General features: G+C 35.5%; 2 protein-coding genes across 3 annotated transcripts; both read right to left on the reverse strand.

Moving 5' to 3' along the window:
• LOC113094634 (syntenin-1-like) lies at nt 1-23,258 on the reverse strand. Its single transcript, XM_026260231.1, has 9 exons — nt 23,115-23,258; nt 8,023-8,074; nt 7,165-7,261; nt 6,171-6,271; nt 3,674-3,832; nt 3,282-3,457; nt 2,183-2,354; nt 1,973-2,064; nt 1-809 (listed from the first exon to the last, which is right to left on the reverse strand). Exons 2-9 carry the CDS (start codon nt 8,071-8,073, stop codon nt 755-757), a joined length of 903 nt encoding a protein of 300 aa, XP_026116016.1. The 5' UTR covers nt 8,074; nt 23,115-23,258; the 3' UTR covers nt 1-754.
• Nucleotides 23,259-23,829: 571 nt separating this feature from the next.
• On the reverse strand, nt 23,830-27,535 carry LOC113094628 (peptidyl-prolyl cis-trans isomerase FKBP1A-like). 2 transcript variants are annotated; one of them, XM_026260220.1, is made up of 4 exons: nt 27,349-27,535; nt 27,176-27,223; nt 25,847-25,947; nt 23,830-25,673 (listed from the first exon to the last, which is right to left on the reverse strand). In XM_026260220.1, the coding sequence occupies exons 1-4, from the start codon at nt 27,383-27,385 to the stop codon at nt 25,545-25,547; spliced, it is 315 nt and encodes a 104-aa protein (XP_026116005.1). In that variant the 5' UTR covers nt 27,386-27,535; the 3' UTR covers nt 23,830-25,544. The 2 variants fall into 2 exon arrangements, with proteins under 2 accessions (XP_026116005.1, XP_026116004.1); XM_026260219.1 differs by having other exon boundaries at nt 25,847-25,959; nt 27,349-27,528.
• Between the last annotated feature and the right edge of the window lie 389 nt (nt 27,536-27,924).

Consider the following 27,924-nt stretch of genomic DNA (forward strand, 5'->3'; position numbering starts at 1 on the left):
TACTTTGTAAGTTTTTTAATCCTTGGTTTCAAATCTAGTTTTTAAATCATCTGAAAATGTGTAGAGCATCTCAAAAACATTTTGAAATGGAGCATTTATATTTTTTTGAGAGAGATCAGCATTGGCAGTACATTCCATTGGTATCACCAGGATGATCATTTATTTTTGTAATAATTTCAGTCTTGAGGTTACATTCGTATATAAATTTTTTAGAGACATTTACAGGCTAATGACAGAATGTTATCAAAGATAAAACCCCTAAAATGATTTGCTGCATTACAAATTCTGTCCATTAATTCCTTCTGGCAGAGTACAGCTATTGGCATATAGAAAAAAAAAAAAGAAATGAAACAAGTGTTTGTGCATAGTGGGAGGAACCGAAAAGTCAGGAGTGTTGAAGCTAATGCTTTACAAAACAGAAGCTCAGGTTCAGTTTTTAACCCCTTGCCCCCCCCTAGCAAAAATAAAACAATCAAATAATAATCCTCAGTGACAATGGATTATTATATAACATGTAATATGACAACAATTACATAATGGCAATAATGGCATTTAGGACAGAATCAAGAACTAGAAGGCAAAACGATAACAGCCAACAAGTGAAAGTGAAAAAAGGCAGTTTTTACATGTTATAAATGAATGTGATTGAGGAGGTTTGTCCGATCAGTGATGGACAACCCATGTGGTGGAAGGCTCTTATGGGAAGGCTAGAGATTGTAGGCAATGTGGAAGGGGTGTGTGTGGTCTTCTGTGTTCAGACCTCAGGCACAGAGTGATCCATGGATGACTTCAGCAGGCCGCCAGACATCCTGGAACAAACAGGTTAGGGCTGTCAAGAGCAGGAGATGACAACTCATTCTGACACTTAACCTTTTTTTTTTTTTTTTTTTTTTACACAAGCAGGTCTAAATGGCCTTTTAGTATCTTTGTAAAACTTACAACAGTGGGTCAGCAATAGGGCCCACAGGATAAAATGCACACAGCTAGATTTTGATAGCGGCTGGTTCTGAAATAGATCTGTCCTGACTGCAACAGTTACTCACAATCAGAGGATGTAAGCGGTGCAGACTGCGGAGTGGAGCGGTGGGATTTTGAATGGAGCAGATTTTTCAAAAGTTGGAGCGTCATGGGTTTCACTCCACCAGGAGCACAATTACGACCCATAATATAACTGCATATTCAGCTAGAATTCAAGTTAAACATTTTTAGCTAGCTTGATAGAGAAATTTCACTCAAATCAGAAAAAATGTGAAGGCTATGAAGGCCGGGAAGCTCTAGTTCAAGGAATTTGTTTCTACTAGATACTGAATATTTTCAACTGAAACCATGATTTAAAGACATACTATAACACAATTGCTCTCTCAATAAGGCATTCAAAAATGTAATCTTACAGTGCTACTTCATCTGTATCTGATTTCAAATGAGCAAAAATCTGTAAGTGCATCGATTCATAGTTAAAATAATGAGACTTAAGTCTCTGCAGAGCAAAAGTGGGCGTTTATGACTTTGTGGGTGTTTTCAAACTGTTGGGTGTTTCTAAGTCATGCATTCAAAATGACCAACCAGCAATTCTAGTTGTATTTTCCATCAGTTCATTTCTTAAATTATCCTTTGAATATGTTCTGGCCCGCCATCTAGTGGCAAACATTCGTCTAAAAATTGTTAATAACATTAATATTTCAACACTTACTGGACTGAAGCAACTTAATGTAACTTGATTATCCTTACATAATTTCCATTTTAGAAAAGTTTAAATGTACCAAGAGTTGATGCATCATGCTTTTTAGGATTGTTAAATTGTTATTGAGAAATATAGAGTGACAGCTGATATTTATATGCATTTTATAAAGTAAGGAGAGCTTATTGCTTTACATTATTTCTCTGCCTCTGAATAAATCCAAGGTCGAGTTTGAGCTCCATATTCTATGATAATTAAATCACTCATGAGTATAAAACCAAAGCTGGATCTCACTTCTTAATCATGTGCTCATAGATGAACTTCGGCATGATGGTGATGGTCATGGCAGTGGGAGATGTGGTCAGGATGTCCTTAATCTGAGTGTCCTGGAGACAGAAAACAAAATATTTTACACCACAAATCTAATGGTCATCTTATGGTCTTGTGTCTTAAAACGGCCGTCAAAAAGACATATCCGGGAAAAACTAGCACGACCACTCTCACCTTGAGTCCAATGACGTTCTGGCCGTTGATCTCACAGATGAAGTGATCGGTGAGCAGGCCGTTGCGGGCAGCAGAACCATCCTTCACTAGAGAGGTGATGCGTCCGGATTTAAAGATGAAGCCCACATGGCCAGAGCTGTCCTTATGCATGGTGACTGTGCGCTGGAATGGTCTGGAACACAAAATATATACATATGATATGATGCTTAATGGCATCATCTGTGCAATTATGTTAATGATTACCAAAGAATTTTTTTTGATTTGACACCTTTAATGCAGACAGTAAGGTCATTAAGTAATTCATGTCTCATGCCAACAATGTCCCATGGCTGTACTGTTAAAATAGCATTTAAATATTTACTGCTTGTAAGTGATTTACTGGAGGGGGGTTTTTTGTATGCGTTTTTTTTTTTTTCTTTTTTCCAGTGGTAACTGCCACAAATACAGCTGTTGATACAGCTTAACTCGGATCTAAAGCAGGAAGTTTGTTTTAACAAGTACTACAACTATGACAAATAACCACCAGGAGGCAGCAAAGACCTACACAAATATTGATATACACGTGTATTGCCCAATTTGTCACGACAATATTCAGAATTCTTTGATAATGTAGGCTTATAATAATGCAAATAAGAATTAGAAGTAATTTTAATTCAGGTGAAATTGATACAAAAGATTTTAAATTTCAAATTCTTAACTTTGTATTCATTAAACTATCCTCAAAAAAAATTGTCATGGTTTAAAAATATATATTAAGCAGCGCAACCGTTTTGAACACTAGTAGTACAAGGTTTCTTGAGCATCAAATCAGAATATCAAAGTGACTTCTGAAGCATCATGTGACACTGAAGACTGGAGTAATGATGCTTAAAATTAAGGAATAAAAATTATACTTTATATAATTATAAGTCACAGGAATAAAATTATACTTTTTAAATATTTCCAAACATAAAATTGTCCACTTAAAAATTGTATTTATATTTCACAATATAACAATTTAATCAGACTTGGCAAGCATGAGACAAAACAAATTCTTACCAACCCCAACCTTCTGAACAGAAGTGTCTGTTTATATACTGTACAGACAGAAATGACTGACCTGTCACGGACAATGAGCTCGATGCGCTGTTCGGCTGCTGCCTTCAGAGCTTTGTGGGCTTTATCTGAGCTCCAGCCAGCAACATTCTGCCCATTGATCTGCAGAATCTGATCTCCAAAACGCAGGCCACCCAACGCCGCAGGAGAGTTCGCCTGCACCAGCTGGACAAACACTCCCTATAGAAAGAGGAAATGACATACAATTAAAGATTGACAACTCAACTAAACATCACCTGCTGATAATGAGAACAATAACACATGCTTAGAATGAGGGTGTGCTGCCCTAAATCAAATTACCAATTAACCTACATTACCAATTACAGACTCCAAACAATGAAACACAACACCAGTCATGACTCTGAGGAAGTGTTTAGTGCAAAAAGCTTTACTCACATTATCAATATCTCGGAGTCGGAGTCCAACCTTTCCTTCCTGGTCTTTGCAGATGACGACCTCCCGAATACCTGGGCGAATCTCTGCCCTCCTGATTCCCATGTCAGCACCAGTCACAGGCCGCACCATGCCACCCACACAACTTGGCACTGCCACTTGCTGCCAGGCAAGAGAACATTTACATTCATTCTCATATGTGTGACTGTATTGTTCACATATTATACAACATGAAAAGTCAACTGTGCCCAATGCAAATGTTTTAATGCAGTACTTTACAACTAATGGGTACTCTGAAAAATTTAGGCCCGTTCACACAGCAGCAGAATATGGAGTCCTTAATACTAGGGGTGCACCATATAAATCGCAGATGATTAATCTGCATCTTGTCAGTAAAGCTGGTTATCTAATCAGTGGTGAATACCATCAGGTGCTGATTTCACATAGAGTAGCTGTTACTAGCTGTTAACTGAAGCTGTGCACATCCAAGCTGATATTGGACGTGGATTTGAGCAGCTTTTCAGTTAACAACGGCTCTGTGAAATCAGCACCTGATGGTATTCACCAATGATTAGATAACTGGCTTTACTGAAGAGATGCACATTAATCATCGGCGATTTATATCGTGCACCCCTACTTAATACAATTATGTTTAGGGATGTAATGATTAACCGTGAGCCGGTTGAAAATCAATTCAAATGTTACGATTAAAATCAGTTGAGATGCTAAACAAATAATGATTTATTTAGGAGTTTATATGAATGTAAATCTAAGGAGAACTTACTGTCTTTAGAAAAGTTTAGATGGTATTTTTCTATTCATCTTGCCTTTAATATGTATAATGCATATTAAAGTTCATAAGCGCTGCTTTGTTTACAGCAGAAACCAAGGAAATGCTTTAAGTCCCTACTGCTGGTAGAGAGTGAGTCTGTGTCTCGTTCAGCTCTTCTGCTGTTTATCTTGCATGCAGATCTTTTTAAGTGCAGACCATACTGTTTTTGCTTCAAAATTTCAAATTATACAATCTAATTTAGATTAAAAACTGCTCATGTTGCATGTATGCAGCACCTTTGTTGGGATCTTGATTAAAATGCAGTGGTTGGCTTTAATTTTAAATGGGTAGAGCACATACAAGGCCTTATTTTGTTTATATGACGATATCTATTTTTATTTGTGTTATTTATTTGATTTGGGGCTTGTTTAAAACAAAAATGTCAATTTAGTTTTATTACATTTATATATTTAAATTGTGTCATTTAGCAGACAATTTTATACAAAAGCAACCTTACAAATGAGGACAATAGAAGCAATCTAAACCAACAAAAAAGCAGTAATATTCAAGAATATTAGTAAATCATTATAGTTTTATATTTAAATTTCACGAAGAAACATGCAACATTTTGTCCAAGCAGTAATAAAAGGACACGTTTAATTTATAATTTGTCTTAAATCTCATTTTGAACAAATAAAAAATGTGTGAAATCGTGAATCAAATCGTGAAATCGAAATCATGAATCGAATCATGAGCTTGACTGAATTGTTCCATCCTTTAGTTATGTTCACACACAGTCTGGTTATCTTCAGGTGTGACAACCGCATTCTGCAAGTGAACTCAGAATCGAAAACGTTTGTACCCACAATTACATTCTCAGAAAACCCACACTCTGTGAACGGAACAGGACTGGATAACTGGTTGTCTCTCAGGTCATATATAGTGTGACAGAGCCACTCTGCTGCACAAACAGTCTGCTGAGTGTCTTCATGTCTGCTTTCACTAACTTACAGTGACAGAGAAATGAATTTAGCAGTTCTACACGCTAACATGCAGTTACAGTTGTGTGTTATACACACTATTAAAATGGTTTGCTCTTCACGCAAATATAAAAGCTGCTGTCAGATAATAGAGATTTGACGGATGAACTCGCGGTTCGATTTGGACTCTTGTCATTTCAGAAAGTGATAAGATTTTCAGTTTTATAGACATCGCCATCTTTGATATTACTTTGGTAATATCTACTGTTGGTCTAATGTTCAGTACTATGAACACTGAGTATCTTTTTAAGATGCTCTCTGAAAGCAGCCTACATTAGCATTACTCCAACACAGACTTTATGGTGCATGAGTCATTCTGAGCTCTGCTTCCAGGAATGATGCTGAAAAGAATAAGTCACCCTGTGGCCAGTTTGAACTATTCAGAGAAAAAAACTCCCAAACGCACAGATGCTAACACGCATACACAACCAGCTCCTCTTTTTCAAACCTTACACAATTACTCTCGTCTGCTTTAACAGAGAAAATACTATACAAGGTAATGGTGGCAGCGATGGAAAACAGGCTGTAGAGCAAACTAAACCAGGAAAGAGTAACAACACTGCTAGGGAAACATCTGAGACTCTGAAATGTCATTATTTGCATACATTAAATTATTATTTTGTAGGGGCGATACTTAACAGGAAGTGAACTCTAAAAACAAACATGTTGTTCAGTGTCAATCACTTACACTGTCAGCCACCGGGACCAGCGCAAGGTTTCTCTGAACCTCATCGCTGTTCAGACTGAGGCCCATATAGTCTCCCAGCTCCTGCAGATTGGGATACAGAGCTGGAGAGAGAGAAAGAGAAAGTTTTTCATACTAAAGTTTAGAATTCTCCTTATGACACAGACAACGCTAATAGCTAACACAGTAGCATAGTGATGTAGTCTATTTGACTGTGTTTTATGATAACATCAAGCACTGAAAAAAAAAAAAAAAATAGAACAGAGAAAAACAGAGAGCTGGGTGTCAACACTGGTTTCAGATTCTAGCGATGAAGGTTTCCATCCAGTAATTATTTGTGTGTGTGTGTGCGTGTGTGAAACATTCTAAAGAATATATATGATTGGGCTACACTAAACAATTAAAAAAAAAAAAAAAAAAAAAACTTACGTATACATATTTAATAAATATCTAGACAACATAACAGGAGAAAGTCGAGCACACTGTTATTAAGAATATCAGCGCACTATTGCACAATTATGATCAGACTGCTTTGAGGCTATCATAACTTGAGCTTTAGGGGCTATAACTACAACAAGTTACAGTACTGCGTGAACCCCCACCTTTAAAAAAAAAACCTTTTAACCTTCTTGTTATGAAATATCCTGCAAGTGTTTTGAGAGGCCGCACACAGGGACACAATAAGAGCACGTTGGAAAGGTGGAAAGCAGTGCTGTCTGGATAAGAGGGGCTCAACTTGATTTACACTGAGATTAAAAAAGGAAATAGGGAAGGTTGTTAAATTGCTCCCAGATTCCCTAAGGCATGTGTTAACTTCCTGTTTGACAATTGCAAAAAACTTTGGCAAGCTTTCATCTCTATAAAAACAGCTCTCACTCTACACTTTAGAAATGAAAGGGAGAATGGCATGATAAGGGAGATGGAAGCATGACAGAGGGCGTAGGAAGCTTTAAAGGAAGACAGACAGACAGATAGACAGACAGAAGCCGGGACTCACTTGAGCTTGGCATCCCCTGCGTGGCAGGCTGTGGCTGGTAAACCCCCTGAGTGATGGCTGGGGTGCTGGAGGTGGCACCGGCGAACTGGGATTGAGCCTAGAGGAGCAAACTGCATGTGAACATCCACTTTACTTCAATAACAGTTCTTTTAAAGCACCAACTTAACTTCAGTATTATTATCCTATATAAAACACATATTATTAAAAAATATATATTAGTTAATGAAATAAAACATAAATATTAGATGAGAAACTTAAACTAGAAATGCTTAAGTTAGCTTAAACTAACTGAAAGTTTAGGCAAGCAAGCTTAACCAACTTAAAACTAAACCTAAATTAAAACCATGTAGATTTTGTTTTAAAACAAAAGGTAAAAAAAAAAAACACACAGCAAAATCAGTACAAATTAAAGGAAATCAAAGTTAATAAATATTATGGGCTGCACGATTACTTGAATATTAATCGTGATCATGATTTCTGCTTCTGTTTATTATTTAAGCATAATCATGATATTTGCCATATATCCAAACACAAATCTTGACTATACTGTTTTTGTGATTGTGGTTGCTGAATAAATGCACTTACACAAACTCTGTTTTACAATACATGTCCTGTAGAGAAAATGTTTAAGTACATGATAAATATAATAAAACATGAAATTAGATCAGGTAAAACAAACCATCTGTACGAGTTGACATTTTCTTAATTTGTGCTTGTTTGAAATCTCACTAACTATATAAAAAATCCAAAATGAAAACATTTACGATAATGTTTTTAGCAAAATAATTGCAATTAGTTTCAACATTACCTTGCATTACCCTAATAACTAGAACAATATACAAGTAAAACACTGCTTACCTTGATGACCTTGTCCACTTTAAGGTCTTCTAGGGATGGATACAATGACATCCTGGAAAAAACAAAAGTCACAGCATGAAAATGGGGAAAACAAAGCAGCGTGCAGCTAAAAGTGTTGAAAAACAGGAAATAATATTTTTTAGTGAGCTCATATAGAGCCATATTGCTTTAGTTTGTATTTCAGCTGACTAGAAAGCACATTACTCAAAAGGGTATTGGAAACCTACACTAATTAGACGGGACAGATGAGGGAGTATATTAGAAGCATGGTCACCAAAACATGGTGACTTTATCAGGCTGCTCCATCATGACCAACATGTTCACAAACACCCCCATCACAAACACACATGGATGTGTCACAGTAGCTCTGTGGCGGTGTTGCTTTTGCGTTGTGAAGCTATCCGCCTGTGAGTCCATCTGTGTCTCCTGCACAGTCATCCTCGTTGATGTAACAAAAACATATCTATAAAACACCACAAATTATAATAACTCCTACAATAACTCTGACTGCTCTTGATTTCAGACAGAGATGTAACTATCACTTCACAACAAAGAAGCACATTGCCATCTTGGATATTACTTTGTTCACTATCGTTACATTTACTGGTAAGGAATAATTTTGGATAAAAGCGTGAGCTACATGAATAAGTCTAAGTAAAAACTGAGTATTCAACATAATTACAACAACAAACATACAACAATACATCACTACCATAGATCTACAGTATGCTTCATAAGCGGAATACAACATCTCCTTACATGTATTTTGTTCATTATAAAATGAAAAGCAGATAATGAGGACTAAAGTTCATGATTAACAACACAGAGCTCAGGGTAGGACATAAAAACCAAATTAATTTCACTAAGAACCTCCTACCAGAAAATCATTACTACTGAGCCAAAGCACTACTTCAAATCCAAACGAAATAAAACATTAAACACTGCCTGACTGTGCTCTTTATCTTACAGTGGAAGAGCAATGAGAACTTAAGTGCTTTACTGGGAACACATCCATTACTGGAAAGTGGAAGAGAAAGGGAAAGGGAGGGATAGAGAGAGACCGAGTAAGCCAGAGAAGTAGGCCTACAAAGAATTAAACCGCTTAAAGACAAAAAAGAAGGCCAGGAATGGAAAATATGAGGGACTTAATGTATAGGTTACTAGAGGAAAGGCCAACAAGAGATAAAGCACGTGAATGATTGATGCTGACATTAGTCACAATCATATGACTGTGATCACATGACCTATTGTGGAACTTAAGCGCTATAGATTTAACAACCCTATGACGCTTTTAGCGGTGACTCCTGATTAGCATGTATTAATGGGTTGTGTTTCATCACTATATAGAGAGGATTTTTTCTACAATATTCCCTCATCATGACATTTTAAAATAGGCAAAATAAATGAATACCGTCATATACCATGAAACTGGTATACTTTAGAAAAATACCGTGATATAAATTTTTGGTCATACTGCACACCACATGCTGTACTTTGTTTCTCCCCTATGCCCCACTTTTGTGAAACACATTTGTGAAACACATTCTATGAAATTTTTACATAGCTCATTGTTCTGAGAAGCAAGGTGTGGTCTGATTGGTCAGCTATCCAGTGCATTGTTATTGGCCGAATGTATCAATCATGTGACTGAAATGTTATGTTCCTTACCATACTGTGATGCCATGTCCCGGTGCGACGAGACAAAAACAATAAAAGCCATTACAAACAAGACATTTGTTGCATCCAGTGGGAACACAATTACTAATTATAATGACTTATACTGCCTTTTTACGCATTGCATCACACCGCATAAACATAAAACCATGTCTGCATTTATAATTGAAGAAATTAGAATCAACAAGCACTACACTGTAAAAAATAATTCAGTGGCTTAGTAAATTTCACAAAAATAAAGAGCTATATTAACTTAATAAAATCTTTTGAAATCATTTAAGTGATATTTTGAGTGGGTCAGATTAAAAAGAATAATTAAAAATCCAACAAATAATTTCTATAAAATTTACATATATTATTTAAGTTTATGTAATGAAAATAAATAAGTATTTAACTAACTAATTATATTTTTAATATACCTTCAATATTTCTGGTGAATTCTAATAGAAATATTTGATAAATATTTACTTGTACTGATCTGTTTTAGAAACTAAAATTATTAAGTATTTCCAACCAATTTTCCTAAATAAAGTTCCAGCTTAATAAATGACAGTTTAAATAAATTGAGTAAATTTCGCGGCTAAAGTGATCACGTGTGCAGCTCCGCAGGAAAAAAAATCTGCTTTCCTCAGCAGCGACGTCGACTGGCCATACACCTCACAGCTCCTGGTAAGTAAGGTTAGTCAGCTAATCCTACTTACGTTTGTAACACTTTATTAAAAAGTTAATAATTATTAAGCATTTTCTAACAATTGTCTTTGTATTTTACGTCATATTCAACAAGTTTCGTAGCTTAATCGAAGTCACCTGAAGGACGGCTTTCCTCAGCAACGGCAAGACCCGCACTCCTCTCATTTCGTGGTACGTTATGTAATTTAGCCAGCTAATACTAATTATGTTTGTAATGTTTAATTCAGAAGTTAATTATTAAGGATTTCCTAACAATTGTGTTTGTATTTTGCGTTATCTTAAGAAGTTTAACAAGTTTCGCGGCTCAAACAAGAAGCACCTGTCACTGAAGGACTGCTTTTCTCAGCAACGACGTGAACAGCATTACTCGAATTTCCTGTAAGTAACGTAGTCCTTTTATAACTATGTATATTTGCAAAAATGTTTTCAAAAGTTGATTAAACATTGACCGTGTGTACGTGTACATAACAGTGTAGTTTTCGAAGTTAGTTAGTGGGGCAGCCATATGTATGTTAGTTTTTTTTTTTTTTTTTTTTTTTTTGGAGTGGGTTAACGTTCGTACTATTTGGATCACCGTTTATTTCAACCGCCATTTGAAAGTATAACGATAAGTGTACTGTGGTCAAGCAACTATAACTATACATGCCCAATGGAAAACGATTTTGTACAGGTTCCCCTTTGGGGTCAGTGGCTTGTCAAAAGGGAACACTTCATTTATGAACTTTCAAATGACAAAAGCTGTCACGTTGTTGTAAAACATCATAATTACTACACGAACTCAAGTATGAGCTCTTAAATCACCACTACAAATACGCCATGCAAAAGTATTTAAAATGGCGTGGACATAACATAGACTGGTGCGTTTTAATCAGCTCCCACTATAGGGAGTCGGACAGTTTAAGACCTGCTCCATTGTAAAATCATTCTAGTGCACTGAAACCTAGATCACATACAATATCGGTCAAAAGTTTGAAAACCGTAAGCTTTTTAATGTAACAAATCCAGACCTGGTGGGTATTGAAGGACAGCGGAGGCTGGGGGAGGGGTACATTGTTTTAATTGAGTAAACTTACTAAATTTCTTAAGAGTGTGTTTAAATATATTCATTTTGATTTGAAATTATTTGTAATATTATTGTTCCCTGAAACAGATCAGTTTAATTTTCCATCCTTAAATAAATTGATAGAAATTTCACAAATATATTATGTGTATTATAAATAAACAATTTGTTAGTCTAATACTAAATTGTTTTAGTGGAAAAAATAAAATATAACTGTACATTTTAGATAAAATAAACTGTTGTATTTTTAGTCCGTTAATATGTTTACATTTATGCATTTGGCAGACACTTTTATCCAAAGTAACTTACATTGCATTTCAAGGTACACATTTACAATTTAATAAATTTTTGCTAGCGCTGACGCTCTACTGTTTGAGCTACAGAAAAACAATCTTTTGTATAATCAAGTGAACTATATTCAGAGATTTTATTAAGTTAATAAAGTTAAATATTACTGTAATATTTACTAAGCCACAGAATTATTTAGAGGGTTAAGGGTTGAGTGTGAGGATTAATGCAATGCATATTTTTTTCAAGTAGTGCAATTAAACAAGCTTTTTTGTTTCAAAACCATTAGTCATTTTACTTAAATATTAAACATGTTTATAAAGAAATTGGTTGAAATAATGCAGACCTCAATAAAAGCCTATAGCATTGATTTACAGCATAGAAGCTCGCAGTTTTTCTTTTAGGTTTATTGTTAAAAATAAATGTCCCTATGTAGAAAATTAACCTGTCCTCTTGTTAAGAAGAATGCTGTTAATTTTTGCAACTCCTCCCCCTAGTAAACTTTGTTTGAGATTTTACCTATCATATGGTCCAACAGAATGTTTGCTTCTTCAGGTGCTATTTGTTTTGTGTATTTGTCACTTTCTTGTAACATTCAGTTTTGAATGTTAGCTCTAACCAGTTATCTTTAAAATTTGCCTGTAGGGTTCAGCTGATCTACCCGTCTTCGTACAAGCAGAGTTGGCAGAGGAGGTCATAAAAATCTACATCCTTCGGAACAATAATGGGGCAGTCAGCGATTTAATCTTGGGAATCACAGCAGAGCCTGCTGCCATCTTTCAGGAGTCACATTGGATTTGAGATATCCCAAGACCCACAAATACAGGTCCTTCTCCAAAAATTAGCATATTGTGATAAAGTTCATTATTTTCCATAATGTACTGATAAAAATTAAACTTTCATATATTTTAGATTCATTGCACACCAACTGAAATATTTCAGGTCTTTTATTGTTTAAATACTGATGCTTTTGGCATACAGCTCATGAAAACCATAAATTCCTATCTCAAAAAAATAGCTTATTTCATCTGACCAATAAAAGTGTTTTTAATACAAAAAAGTCAACCTTCAAATAATTGTTCAGTTATGCACTCAATACTTGGTGGGGAATCCTTTTGCAGAAATGACTGCTTCAATGCGGCGTGGCATGGAGGCAATCAGCCTGTGGAGGCCCACGATGCTTCGATAGCGGCCTTAAGCTCATCCAGAGTGTTTTGTCTTGCATCTCTTAACTTTCTCTTCACAATATCCCACAGATTCTCTATGGGGTTCAGGTCAGGAGAGTTGGTAGGCCAATTGAGCACAGTAATACCATGGTCAGTAAACCATTTACCAGTGTGAGCAGGTGCCAGGTCGTGCTGAAAAGTGAAATCTTCATCTCCATAAAGCTTTTCAACAGATGGAAACATGAAGTGCTCCCAAATCTCCTGATAACTAGCTGCATTGACCCCTGCCCTTGATAAAACACAGTGGACCAACACCAGCATCACTGACTGTGGGTACTTGATACTGGACTTTAGGCATTTTGGCATTTCCTTCTCCCCAGTCTTCCTCCAGACTCTGGCACCTTGATTTCCAAATGACATGCAAAATTAGCTTTCATCCGAAAAAAGTACTTTGGACCACTGATCAACAGTCCAGTGCTGCTTCTCTGTAGCCCATTTCCTGCACACGCCTGTGCACGGTGGCTCTGGATGTTTCTACTCCAGACTCAGTCCACAATCTTCCTCGGGGTCCGGTCACCTCTTCTCGTTGTGAAGCGTTTTTTGCCACACTTTTTCCTTCCCACAGACTTCCCACTGAGGTGCCTTGATACAGTACTCTGGGAACAGCCTATTCGTTCAGAAATTTCTTTCTGTGTCTTACCCTCTCGCTTGAGGGTGTCAATGATGGCCTTCTGGACAGCAGTCAGGTCGGCAGTCTTACCCATGATTGTGGTTTTGAGTAATGAACCAGGCTGGGAGTTTTTAAAAGCCTCAGGAATCTTTTGCAGGTGTTTAGAGTTAATTAGTTGATTCAGATGATTAGGTTAATAGCTCGTTTAGAGAACCTTTCCATGATATGCTAATTTTTTGAGATAGGAATTTGGGGTTTTCATGAGCTGTATGCCAAAATCATCAGTATTAAAACAATAAAAACCTGAAATATTTCAGTTGGTGTGCAATGAATCTAGAATATATGAAAGTTAAATTTTTATCATTACATTACAGAAAATAATGAACTTCATCACAATATGCTAATATTTTGAGAAGGACCCTGTACTCACTTGAGTTGTTCCAAAAACTGTTTCTTGAGCTGGATCCTCCAAAACTCTGTTAATGTTCAGAGGTTAAAAAATTATCTTCTTGCATAGTAGTGGTTCATGGTCATCCCACAGAATGGGTATTCCTGATGGAAGTGTTTCTGTTATCTGATTAATTCTGTTGAAGACATAGTTCACCCCAAAAGATGATGTTGTCATAATTTACTCTCCCTCAATTTGTCCCAAACCTGTACGAGTTTCTTTCTTCTGTTGAACACAAAAGATATTTTAAGTGAAGTGACGTGACATTCAGCCAAGTATTAAAGAGTGTTGGTTAACGCAGTTAAAGGTTGCAATTGACTTTGCATAGTATACTTTTTTTTTTTTTTTTTTTCCTATTATGGAAGTCAATGGCAACTTTCAACTATCTGTTTACCAACATTCATTAAAATATATTTTGTGTTCAACAGAAGAAAGAAATTCGTACAGATTTGGGACAACCCGGGGGGGCGAGTACATTATGACAACATCTTCTTTTTGGGTGAACTATCCCTTTAATATTGATGTAAGTGTTGCTTTTATATTTTTTTATGGTTTAATGTTGAGTGTGACTGCAAATGGCTGGTATGCACCAGGAACAAAGATGTCATTTCTCTTACGGCTATCGTATTTTACATGTAATCTACTTGAATACTGAGATGGATGAAATGTTTCATAAGGTTTAATCATTTCCCTTATGGCTACTTTACAGTTTTTAATTTTTGCAATCTACTGGAATATTAAAATGGATACAATGTTTCAAAGGTTGATTTTAGACTTTGTCTTATGTTTAATTGACAAATAAATTTTCAATAAAAAATGTGTTTCTTTCTTTATTTGGTTTTATTATATTAATTATAAAGGGTAAATGGTGTAAAAAAAAGAAAAAAGTGAATGCAGCATTTTGATAATTTATAGTCCAATATTAAGTTAAATTCACTTTTACATGTAGTAAAAATAGCACATTTTTTTTGGTAAAATTTCATCCAATATTTCAATTATCTCTACTCAATATTTTTTGCTTATTTTACATAGAATTACAGTTGTGGTGTTTTATAATTTTGATTATATCCAATTAATTTTATTTCTCATATAAAGTAATTAAGTTACTCAGATTTACTTAATTTTTTTACTGACAGTTACTCAATTTAAACAGTATATTTCATTGATTTCACAGCTTTAAAATTTACTCAATTTTTTTGAGTGTAAAAATGTTTCACCAAAAAAATTGAGTAAATAATAGTTAAACTTTTTACAGTGTACTCTACACTGCTCAAAACTTGCGTTTGAATCATCTGTGGCAAATTATTTAAATATGAAAAAACAGTTACAGGCTGAAAGTCAGAATAGCCGTCATTGTAGATTCAGGAAACAGTCTTCCTCCATTAAATTAAAGTCCTTTTAAGACAAGTCACTCGGCGGCCATCTTTGAAACGCAGCTTGGACATGCAAGTGTAACTTCTATCTCTTTGAATGAGGAAAAATCTAATTTCCCAAAACTGTTCACTAAGCTTATGATTAAATTTCATATTTGAAATCACCAAAGAAATCTGACAACAACGGTCATAAATGTTGTTACTTTTGCTCAAAAAGCGTTATAAAAAGCTTATTTTTCAGGCTATATCAGCCAGTGCAGGCTCAGTTTCTATAGCATCCAGAACATTTAATGGCAGCTGCATTGACGCACTGACTTTACCGATTAGCAATTGGCTCATTCATTCAGAAGGCCTTTAACCATTAGTGTAACGAAACATGACGGCATCAAATACAAAAGACAAGACTGAAAACATATCCAAAGCCCTACAGGGGATCAAGAAGAGAAGTCTTCAAAATACTAATTTTTAGCCAGAAACATCAAGATACAGGAAAACAAACATAGGAAGACATGGTTACATGTTGAGAAATGCGAGAAATGGCACATTGCCTCACTTCCCTGAAGAGACAATGGAGAGATCACTGGGAAAGGAATTAAACTGAAATGAGAAACAGGAACTACTTAGTGAGAATCAGCCTTATTGGAGCACAGCCAGTGACTGAAACTGAACAAACAGTCTGGATACGTATTCAAGTCTCTAATGCATGTAAGAACATACAGGTTTACAACCAGATTAAAGCGAAGCTGTTCAAAAGATTCAGTTTCCTTAAACCCCACCTTTCCGTAGCATACTGTGTTCTGATTGGTCAACTAACATAGTCAGGTTTGATTGGTTGTTCCGCACACACCTCCACGGTAAACTATGCGTTAGCATCTGTTTGGGGTCAATTATGTCTTATTCCTCTCACCGCGAAGCAAACAGTAAAATAAAAAACTTGAACAACTCGCTGCTTTTTCTTCTGTGTGGGTGTATTCAAGCCACGCGCTTCAGTTTGAATCTGAATAGCGCGTTCAGCGTGGGGGCATGGCCATAACGAAGGGAGACATGAAAAACAGACATTGCGTTGTTTTCATATGGATTACTTTATCACAGAATATTTTCGGCAGCACTTGTTTAGTTTTATTGTAAACATGTCAAGCTTTCTATAGATATCTCTCTCTCATGTCTCTTCGTTGAGTATTCATGGAGTTACACTTCATTTTAATGACGTGTTTGTAAATGAAGATCAGCACAAACAAAGGCAGCAGACAGCACACATACTGATAAGACGCTCGGGAGAAAATAAACACATAACCTCATAATCATACTTCGCGTTGTGATTCGGAGATGCTTGTTGGTCTAAATAAAGTTGGTAATGAACACTCTTTTATGGCCAAACGCTTTGAAAATCCCGCTGTACTCACCGAGATTAGAAAAGCAGTCATCAGTGAAATGTTGTGAACACAACAAAAGGGATTTGTTGTACTGCTCTGGTATTGTGGTAAAAATGAATTATAGCCATTGGTTCTTCTGATCTTCATTCTTTGGCAGTGAAAATAAAACAAACTTGCCTTTACAATTAAAAACACACTCTCTCCTCGACATGATGCTCTCACATCAACCAGAGCGTCTGTGTGGGGGGTGGGGCAGCTCAGAGTTCCGTATCTCACAAGACGGTAGGCGGAGATTATTATGCAAAGTGTTCCTAGTGACGTACATAGAGATGGTCAAAAGATTTGAAATCTATAACGACTCGTTTCAGCGATTCAGAGTCGACTCCTTATTTTAGAAGCCAATAACTTTATAAAGCGTGTACTTTTTGGTTTAATTACTTTGCACATTGTTTACACTGATGGACAGCTACATCATACACTGTAATACAGGTAATTTTTGATTTCCCATCTGTGTGGCTCTTTAAAGAGACCCTGGTGCCGTTTAGTCTGTAACGGCAGATTCAAGACTCATGCTAAAGCACAATGTGCTCCTATACATTCACACAATGACACAAATCTGTGATACACTCACTGACAGACATGACCACAACAAAGGGAAAAAAAGAAAACTCTCGCCCACATCCTAATGAATAAACTCCTACACCAGTTCACACAGAACAGCTCATGCAAACCAACACTGCCTCTTGACGTCACGCGCAGACCCTGATATGTAAAGCAAACACATGCGCTGAAACACTTGCTGATGTTTCAACCACACAACATGATGTCAAAATTATATCTGACAGGCTCCTCCCATATAAACAATGTCTCTCATCGCATAAAAACTTCTCTGTGACACTAAAGGGCCATTATTTCCTCTCTAGAGCACTCAAATAAAGTAGAGTTGTCTCCAAATAGTGGACTAATGGTGACAGTGAGTAATCTTCTCGCAGACATGTGTGCCTCTATTGTATCGAGTTCAGCGACTAGCATGAAATGGCATGAATAGACTGGGCACAAAGTGTGTCATAAATCAAGCAGGAATACAGGATGACTAGGAATCTCATCACTGAGGCTGTAAGTAATCTGAGGTCAACACCTGTTATCAGTGTTATTTTCATTAAAATTACAAAGAACTAGCAACAGATTTTTTTTGTTTACATCCCAGCGAAACAAATTATCAAAATAGAATAAAATGTGGTGCTGAGTTGTTGATTAGTTAGAGAAAGATCTACTTGCAGTCAGATTTTATGTGGAGGAAATGACAGGAGGAGACGGACAGGTGTCACTAGAAGATCAAGTTATGATATTTTAATTAACCATCTGGTATTGTTCAGTCATTTTAGACCGGAAAAAAAAACTACTTCATCGGAATGGTATGAAACGCGATGACTTTTATGGCAGTCCCTATGTAACCGCAAACACTTGAAAACTTGAAAAGGTAAAATGGTCATTAAAAAAATACAATGAAAAATATTCACACTTGTGTTGTTCACAGTCAAATAGGACCACCATTGGAAATTAATGGGAAATACACAAATATACAGATAATTTTTGTGTGTACAATCTATAAATCATTCACGATGCAGACAAAACATGCACACAGACAGATTAACAGATATATGAACTAGAGTGACTGTTACACAAAGCATGTTTTTGCAAATGTGTGAAATATATAATTTAGCCACTATGCATTAAAAACACAGATATGAAGGAAGGAGTTACAGGTGCTGGTCGTAGAATTAAAATATATATTTTTTTCCATTCCATTCAAAAAGTGAAAATCGAATATTATATTCATTCATTACACACATACTGAATTTGGGATTTTCCTTAGTTGTCAGTTATAATCATAGAAATTAAAAGAAATAAACATTTGAAATATATCAGTCTGTGTGTAATGAATGAATATAATATACCAGTTTCATTTTTTGAATGGAATTAGTGAAATAAATTAAAATTTTAGATGATATTCTAATTATATGACCAGCACCTGTACACTAAATCTTCAAGAGTACACACACACAACACAATTATACACACACAAATGAATTGATATAGCTGTAACAATATGGCAAAATTGAGCAAGAAGACTCAAATAAAAGGTTGAAATCAGACTGATTAACCTCTGATAAAGCATTCCTGTCCATCTTTGTTGAATTTTGATGTTGTGTAACAAAATGTCGTACCATGTTCAGGTTTGACTGTAAAATTAAAGCCAAAACTGACATTTCAAACAAAAAAAAATCTAAACCTTTACAAAAAGTTGTCTTTGAGAATGTCTAAATATAGCCTACATACAAATCCACAACTTAATTAAAGTAATTATGTCTGAAAACAATGGAGTTATTTTTTTTTTTTAAAGTTACTTTTTATAGTTATATAGGAATCTGGTGGTTAAACCATGAAATTGCTGATCTTTTTTGCTACTCCCACTAGATCTGCTTTCAAAAATGTGATTTTAAAGACACTGTCTCCATTTTAACATGAAATACTATGAAGGTAAAATAGTAGCAAAACTCAAGAGTTGATCTGAATTTTAGAAAGTGTCATTAATATTCGCATTTGAAAGTTGAAATTTACACTCACAGCTTTGATGTGAAAAGCTGAGTGTTTTGATTTACACACAGAGACAACAATCAAAATAATATGGATGCACTATATTATATTACACTATATTATGCTATTGGAATTGGCCGATAATGGCTTTAATGTAATGTAAATAACGGCTTAGGTCCGATATGAAAAATCATGCCGATATGTCTTGCAAATAAGAGGAATACGTTAACTCACGTGATCAGTGTGTGCTAGTGATTAGATCACTTCGCAGTAGGGCTGCATGATAAACTACATGCGCGGTTCTTTGGTACCGAAATTGGTACCAAGAACCGTGGATTTTCACTGGTATCGGTACCGAATACTGAAATTTTGGTACCGTGACAACACTAATGATTACATTCAGTCTTTTGGATCACTGCATTTAAACCAAGAAAGCACAAACAGAATGATGCGTTCGTTGTATGATAGAGTAAACAGTAATAGCACATGCAGCAGTAGCAGAAATGGAAGCCTCCCCCGGATTCTAGTCTCAGCTTCAGACGTCACGCCCATGGACCATTGGCTAACTGTCTGATGCATATGGGAAATAAAAGTGGAAACACTTCAGGAAAGTCAAAGTGGTTATCGGATTGGTTGAATTCTACAGGATTTCCAGGAGACGTGCGTGTTGTGTTCTTTAACGTTCCGCTTGGAAACAAAGATGACGTGCTGCCAAACCCCCTCATGAAAGTAGAAAGCCGTTGTGTTTACAACTGTGATGACGAGCGCTATCAGGATCAACTAAATGCTGGATTTTCAAAAGTATGTGAAATATTTAAAGTTTGCGTCACAGAATCTTCAAAATACATCCGAGAGCTTTACACACTGTTATTGTGGCAATATTTCCACCCCTCGAAACGTGATGATGAACGAAACGAATTGTGATTGGTTGTTTGACATGTCAGTCAAACGGCCTCATGGGCGGGCCTTGGCCAATGAAAGCTGCCATGAATTCGCTACACGAGACTACCCATTTGGTAAAGAGCTTCAATCTGAAGGGGCGCTGCTGGCCCACTTCTAATTAAATTAAAATTAAAATAACCTACACAAATAACATTTAGACTGTTTCTGATTAAATAAATCAGTAATTTATTTTTTATAAAAAATGAGTACATTTTGATTTAAAGGTCAGAAGCTATATCTTACATGGAAAACCCATAAACATGACACTTGTAAATTTAAGTAATTTTATATTTACTAATTTATTCATCAATGTGTAATGCGTTTTATTTTTATTTTAAATCATAAGCTCTAAAAAAAAAGTATTTTGCTTTAGACCATCTACAAATGTTAAATCTTAAATGTTAGGGTTAAAACTGCATCTTCCTCCGGGAAAAGCTTCAAAGTACTGTCAAAAAAAAAGTTCTTGTTAAAAATTAACCAAAATTAAAAATACTTTGCCTATAATTTCTGCACAGGAGCGACTTTGTGTTGTTTCCAAACAAAAGGAAATATCAGTATTGGCCAAATAGAGTTAATAAATATCAGCATATCAGATAGTGGCAAAAATCCAACATCATGCATCCTTATTTTAAATTCAAAGTTGCAGATTAATAGTTACAAATGTGTAAAATGACATATTTACTTTTGCACTTTACTTCATTTTCAGTGTAAAACCAAAATAGTCAGCACTTACAACCGCTCAGATCTGGCATTACAATTTCAAATCCTAGCACTTTGACTTTTGCTACTCCTTTCCTGATATATTCCTGTAGGACTCACTTGTGCACTTGTACATGCAGATGTGCAAATCAAAACATTCAGCTTTTCACATCAGAGTATAAATTTCAACTTTCAAATACAAATATTAATATGAAAAGTCCTCACATTCAAACCAACAAGCTCTCGAGTTTTGCTACTATTTTACCTTCATAAAAACTCTCTCAAAATACATAATAAATAAGAAAAAAATATTATTGAACAAAAATATATCCTAGTAGACTGAAAATAAAAATACAATTTAAAAAAAGTTACATTTGAGGTGTTCGATCCCTTTTGAATAATTCATAATAAGATCAATACAGACATTTAGATATTAGATCTTAGATATTAGTCTGAACTTTATTCCATGCCAACTTTAACAGAAACTGAAACACAATTAAAAAATACAATTAAATAAATAATATAAACATAAATAACAGAAGAAACCAGAAACTATAATAAAGTGACCACAACTCAATTTAGTTTTAGATAAATAATAATAATAATAATAATAATAATAATAATAATAATAATAATAATCATCATCATCATCATCATAAAAAGGTATAAAAACTAAATTGTAAACTACAACAACTCGAACTTTATCCAAACCTTAGTGTAAATCTGAATAAATCACATGAAACACTGTGGAAACTCTACCACACAAAACTAATGCAAGATAATGGAGAAGCAGCAGAATGATTTCACACTGGCTGAATCGGTCTTAAAAGATATATTTGACTAAATGTTAACTGCCATCATTGAAATTGCAGGGAAAAAATCTTTAGTGCAAACTCAAGTTAGGGACACAGTCAGTGGATAACTGTCCAGAGAGTGGGTGAGGGGCCTCTGGTGTGGGGGGAAATAGGCAAAGCTAATTTCAGGCAGACTGAATGAGCGCTGCTGAGCATAATAAACGACTCTGCCATGACAACAGTCTGACTCCATTGAGTCCAGCAAAGGATCCATGCGCCAATATCCCATCCACAGCTTTTGGGAAAATATAACGCTGCTGTCATCAATAAATATGGCACATTTTATTAAGACTACAAGTCCTTTCTCAATCTCTCCTAGTGACATAAATGTCAACGATGAAATAATGAGATTATTCCCAGCTGACTGATGTCATCATGTGGGAAAGTCCCTTTAACAAAAAATCCAATGAGCAAAAAAATAGGTTATAAAACTTTACAGGTTATTCAGCATCACTCATTTAAGTTATTCCTCTGTTTGTTCTTATGTTTTCCGCTGTTCAGTCATCAATAATTTAGTTCCTTCTATTATTTATTGATAGAAAATACAGGTAAAATCGAAAGTAAAAACTTGTTTCTCAAGAAACAAACAGTACCAGGTTTCATAGCAGAAACACACATAATGGGATTAATAACATTTAATTCGTCAAATGCGACAACGACTGAAACAAAACGTCTTGCATGTTTTAGTTAACGTAAATATAACATCGACATCGTCATGTGACTCACTGCCGAACAACGCATATATGTCATGAACATTTAATTTTCCGCTCTAAATTACCCAGTAACTCTAATGCGAAATGTAAAGCGAATGTCAACTTAAAAAAAAAATACACGGAGGTTTTATCCACTATGTCAGCTTAAACTAAACTATATTATCACAATATAAAAGCAGATTGGCTTATCCAGAATGGATTTGTTGTATTTAGCTCTTGAGCTAGTCACGGCAACTCCGTTAGCAACCGCACAATCATGCTAATTACACGAACAAAGTTATATTTCTTTCGCCTTAAAATAATGACCGGGTAATATGATGCAAAATACACTGCAAAATTACAATAAATATAACTGAACTGAGCTCAGCGAAGTAACCACAAGCACGTCTTTGTTCTTCGTGTGTGTTTGTATGTGTGTGTGTTAGCAGAAGCCTGGTTAAGTTTAGCCTCGGTTAGCCAGCGAGTCCCACAAAACTGACTGAATAAAATAACTCTGAAGATCATTCAAATAAAAGCATTTACCTTAGAAAGTGTGGCGTCTTACCTTACTGTTTACAAAGGACTGGCTTCTTTAGAAATAGGATAAATGTGAGGGGAAGGAATGTAAACACGGCGATCACAGTAAACGGGACCCTTTTCCTCTTAAGGCTGGTGCAGAAGTGAACAGATGGGAGGTGATCGGAAAAAAGTACGTGCGCGTGTATTTAGTAAAACCGTTAACTTCCTGCTACCTCATTCATTTAGGATGCTGGGATAGTTTTATTTTTATTTCCCATTAACTTTAGAACTTTTCCTCTGAATGGCAAAAAACACCATGGTAACATCGACTCCAGAGACCAGTTATTGTAAATAGCCTACTGTAAAATCACTGGACTGGAATTTATTAATTTATTTTTCTTGATGGCAGTGATGGAATACCAAGTTATCAGTTCCACCAATATATCAAATTTAGTTCAGTAACAACGACATAAAATGACTAGTCATTTGAAGTATTGTAGCTATCTATACATGCTGGATTGATTCTGATTTATGTGTTATACAACAGCTTCCATAACAAAGCTGAACCATAGATCAGCTGTAAAATAATTGAATTGGATCTCATTGTAAATCTGCTTCCATAAAATGTTAAGGTAAATGTATCTAGCTTTTCAGATTTCATTTAATTATATTAGCAGTATCAATAAAATAACATAAGGGATTATTAGTGGACACACGTTCTCAGTGAAGGTACTACGCTGAAAGGACACAAACAAACAACATTTTCCAAAACATGTAAAAGCACTTTATAGCACAGTTTTTTTTTTATTGTCTTTTAAGACAATACATAAATATAGAGTGCATAACAGGAATATAAAGCCATATATTTGATGCTTGACTTTTAATCACAGAAATTGCCAGCATCTACTCAAGTGTTTAAGCATCTGCAGATATCCTTTAAATTCAAATGATTTCCATGTCAAAACAAAAGTACTATCACTGTATCTGCATCCAGTATAATCACAGCTATTGTCTAGGCAGCATGGTCAACATTAACAACCATCAATGGCTGCAAATAATCAAGCATCATTATGTAAATATGAATGGCAAGTAGTGCACTGTATGTCATATGTATGTCACAATGTACTAAGAAGCCACAACCCCTAATTTTGTTTTTCAGATCTTTGTCCATCACTGAAAACAAATGTTCCAATCTCCATGAGAACAGAAGGTGCCCATCAGTTATAGATATCAATGAACAGTGCAACATGATCACAAAATCCTTAAGCACTAAAGCATTTTTTTTACTTGATTTTCTTTTAACCGAATCAGAATAATGTCAAAACATGTTGTAATACTTTAATATATAATACTGTTGACGGAATGTCGATAGCTAAAATATTGTTGCCATGGCAAGGTGTTAAACTTAAATATTTTCTGTTGATTTTGAGGCAGTTAACATGCTTAAAATTTCTTAAACTCAATACAAATATCAGTATTAATAATAGTTGCATGCATCCAGTGCTGCGGTGCAAAATCCTACTCAACTACACAACTTAATCAGAAACAGAACAAAATAAACACATTTTAAAAAATTCCAAATAGTTGCATGTTAATAAAACAGAACAAACAATATACAAAAACTATATATAAAAAAATTTGCACAACAACATGACAGAAATAGCAGTGGTATCACTTCATACTTCATCATTTTATATTAAGCAGCCATGTCAACCACAAAGTTTGGTTTCAGGTATTATGATAGCACTTTTTCAGTTGATATGGTCACTTTGTAAACATACACAACTAGTGCTATTCTGGCAGGACAAGAACTGAATCAAAAATTTGCTTCTTTCTACTAATTAAAATCAGCAGACTTGTTCAAACTCAACAATTCTGATTGGAAATTACCAACTTTATATAATGGTTAATGTTAAAAGGTATTAAATGTAATGTATTAATTTATTCAATCTAAAATGTAACAATGCAATAAATATGCACATTTTTATATTCCAAACATAACATCTTTAAAGATAAATATATGTTCTCTTTTTCTGGAGTACTAATCAGGGATAAGGTCGCCGATTCTTTAACAAAATTGTACTTGATCTCCAGCCAACAACAATCACAGTGTAAGAAAAAGTCACAAGAGAAGTCTAAAGGGTTAGTCTAAAAGGTCGTATCAATTTGGTAAAATGATAGAAAAATAATAAATAAAAAAAATTCTGATGAAATGTGACCAAAGCAAAAGATGAAATATTGGAGAACTCTGGTAAAGTAAAGCACTGATCTTTACATAATTTGCCAAAAACTGTAGGGTGGGATGCTGAATAAAGATGATTCTGAGAAGAATGACTAACAATTTTTATATTAATATGGCCGGACAGAAAGAGACAATTGATTTAATCAGGATTCTAATGTTAAGACAAAAAATGTTGACACATGAAACATTAATAAAGTCATGAAAAATTAACAAAAGGCAGTGAAGCGCATTAAATCATTCCAGACTGAGAAGCTCCACATCGAAGATGAGCGTCGCATTTGGGGGAATAATGCCAGGATGGCCTTTATTACCGTAGGCATAATCAGGTGAACAGGTCAGCTTTGCACGTTGGCCCACACTCATCTAAAGTCAGACAAACATACATTATGTGAATTTTATTTATTATTTTTTCAATTGAAATATCAGTCCTAGGCTGTCTGGATTTGGTAGTGCTTCGTTAAAACACCATTTAACCTTAATTTAACTCAAAAAGTGTTACACATGATATTCTGAGTGGACAAAACACCATCACATACCTGTGCAATACCTTCCTCCCAGCCACGGATCACTTCCTGTTTACCAATCTTGAACTTAAATGGCTTCTCACGGTCACGGGAAGAGTCGAACTTCCGTCCATCTGTCAGAGAGCCTCAAGATTTAAGAAGGAAAGGGACGAGGCCAGAAAAACAGGAAATGAGGTTAGAGCATCAGATAAACAGGCCACTTTATTATTGTTCTGTTCTAACAGGGAGATTTTGTGTCTCTCTAACCCATGTTTGATAGCAGTAAATGATCAGGATATGAGACCGACCTCTTTCAAGAACGTGGCAAATGTAGAGTAATGTGTACATAAAGACAAGTCAAGCAGAAAAGAGTCACTGATCCACTCTTTAACACAAAGCAGGCATCAGTTAAATTTATTCAGTACATTTATACTCTAATTCTTTAACAACAATGGCTCTTTCTGACCTGTTTCTATGACTCCATGTGAATATAAATCAAGTTCACAGGCAGAATATCTAAAAAAAACTCCCACTCTTCTTCCCATGTAATAAAGAAATAATGAAACGGAAGTCCTGAAGCACAAGGTGGAAATTTAGTTTGGAGTGCTTTGCCTTCCTCAGTCCAGTTTCTTACTTATTTTCTCCCTGCTCTATATACTTTTTCATTCTTTTGTTATAATTTGGCTTTTATTATTTTAAGTTTATTTGCTTTAGTAAACGGACAAATTAAAAATAATTAAGAAATTGTTTTAAAAAAGTTGAAATGTGGGCTCTTTTGGCACAATGTTGAATATTATATCAATGCTGCATAAAGTAGGCTACAGTGTATGCAATATGGCAGGCAGTTTGTCAATATTAATTAACCGGTGTGATAAACTTTCCAAAATTCGATTAAGTTAATGATCAAATGGGTTGTTGGTTAGTTTGAACGATTAAAAAGCAATCACATCATCCCAGGGGGGTCGACTCACTCCAGACAGTGATAATCCGTCTATCAGACGCTGCCAGCCTCGCTGTCCAACACAGAGCGTCTGTTAAATCTGTTCATTCTCAGCTGTCAGGTCTAATGCGGACAAACGCTCGTGCGTGTAAACAATACACAACTAATAATGCATAATAGCCTTGTATCCCTTTGCATATTTTTTTGTATCTTTACAGCACTGTCACTCTTCAGATATAAGCAATTTTTAACACTCAACGTCGGATTGACCTGTCGGATTGCACGTCTGTTTGGAAAGATGCATTGACCCTTTTCTCTAAATTTAGTCAGTTATTATAAATTCCCCATGAACAAAAATCTACATACGGCCACAAAAACACAACATAAGTACACCACTAAAAAAAATCTGAAATTCAACTCACCAACGTAATGCACCACACATGTCTGTCCTTTTTTGGGGAAAGTCCTCCCTGTAAAAGCAGCGCGAGGAGGAGAAACGGGAGCAGGAGACAATAATATAATGCTGTTAAACGCACGCAGACTTACAAATAAAACTCTACTTTACGTAATAGAAGCTGCATTAGGGTGATTTTACCATCTCCGGGGGTTATGGTCTCGATCTCTACTCCCATGTCTCTGAAGAGCCCTCCTGCACACTGTCTCGCTCTCAGCTGTTTGTGTCCAGAGAGGAGCGATGCTGTCGGGTCACGTGACCGCAGCGGGAAAACTGGGAGAGGGTCCAGTAGCAGAGCACTAAAGCCCTATTCGGACGGGACTAGTTTTACAGGGGGTCGTTAGAGAAATCTGCGTTTCACAGACGTACTTGGTGATTTTAATCCTGTCCGAATCTGCCACGTCTGTGTTTTTCTCACACAACCTCTGTGATAATTCCAGAGCAAATTACCTACCGTTTTTCAGCAAACTCAATGATCCTCTGAGAAAACTAATCCCGTCCGAATGCGAATGTCTGTGATTGCCGGTGATATTTTATTTCACAACGCGTTTCCTTGTGTGTTTTGGCCAACGTGAATTACCGTAGATGCTCTTACCGCGCGGATGTTTGATATAATTGCTTAGCGGCAAATAAATAATAATAAAAAAATAATACAAATAATAAAATCAAGAGCAAGATCGCGTAAACTGTTAATACCGGCTATTGTAATATCAGCAT

The sequence above is a fragment of the Carassius auratus genome, unplaced genomic scaffold (assembly GCF_003368295.1).
Source record: "Carassius auratus strain Wakin unplaced genomic scaffold, ASM336829v1 scaf_tig00215414, whole genome shotgun sequence".
Taxonomy (NCBI): domain Eukaryota; kingdom Metazoa; phylum Chordata; class Actinopteri; order Cypriniformes; family Cyprinidae; genus Carassius; species Carassius auratus.

Bases quoted from the DNA above. Each gene is read 5' to 3' on its own strand.
- LOC113094628 (XM_026260219.1), bottom strand. From the start codon at position 27,385: ATGGGAGTAGAGATCGAGACCATAACCCCCGGAGATG. The intron at 27,224-27,348 runs GTAAAATCACCC...CTGCTTTTACAG, and splicing joins GACCATAACCCCCGGAGATG to GGAGGACTTTCCCCAAAAAA. The intron at 25,674-25,846 runs GTATGTGATGGT...GTCTGACTTTAG, and splicing joins GGGAGGAAGGTATTGCACAG to ATGAGTGTGGGCCAACGTGC.
- LOC113094634 (XM_026260231.1), bottom strand. From the start codon at position 8,073: ATGTCATTGTATCCATCCCTAGAAGACCTTAAAGTGGACAAGGTCATC. The intron at 3,833-6,170 runs GTAAGTGATTGA...CTTGCCTGGCAG, and splicing joins TGGTCCCGGTGGCTGACAGT to CAAGTGGCAGTGCCAAGTTG. The intron at 2,065-2,182 runs GTGAGAGTGGTC...TTCTGTCTCCAG, and splicing joins AGAACGTCATTGGACTCAAG to GACACTCAGATTAAGGACAT.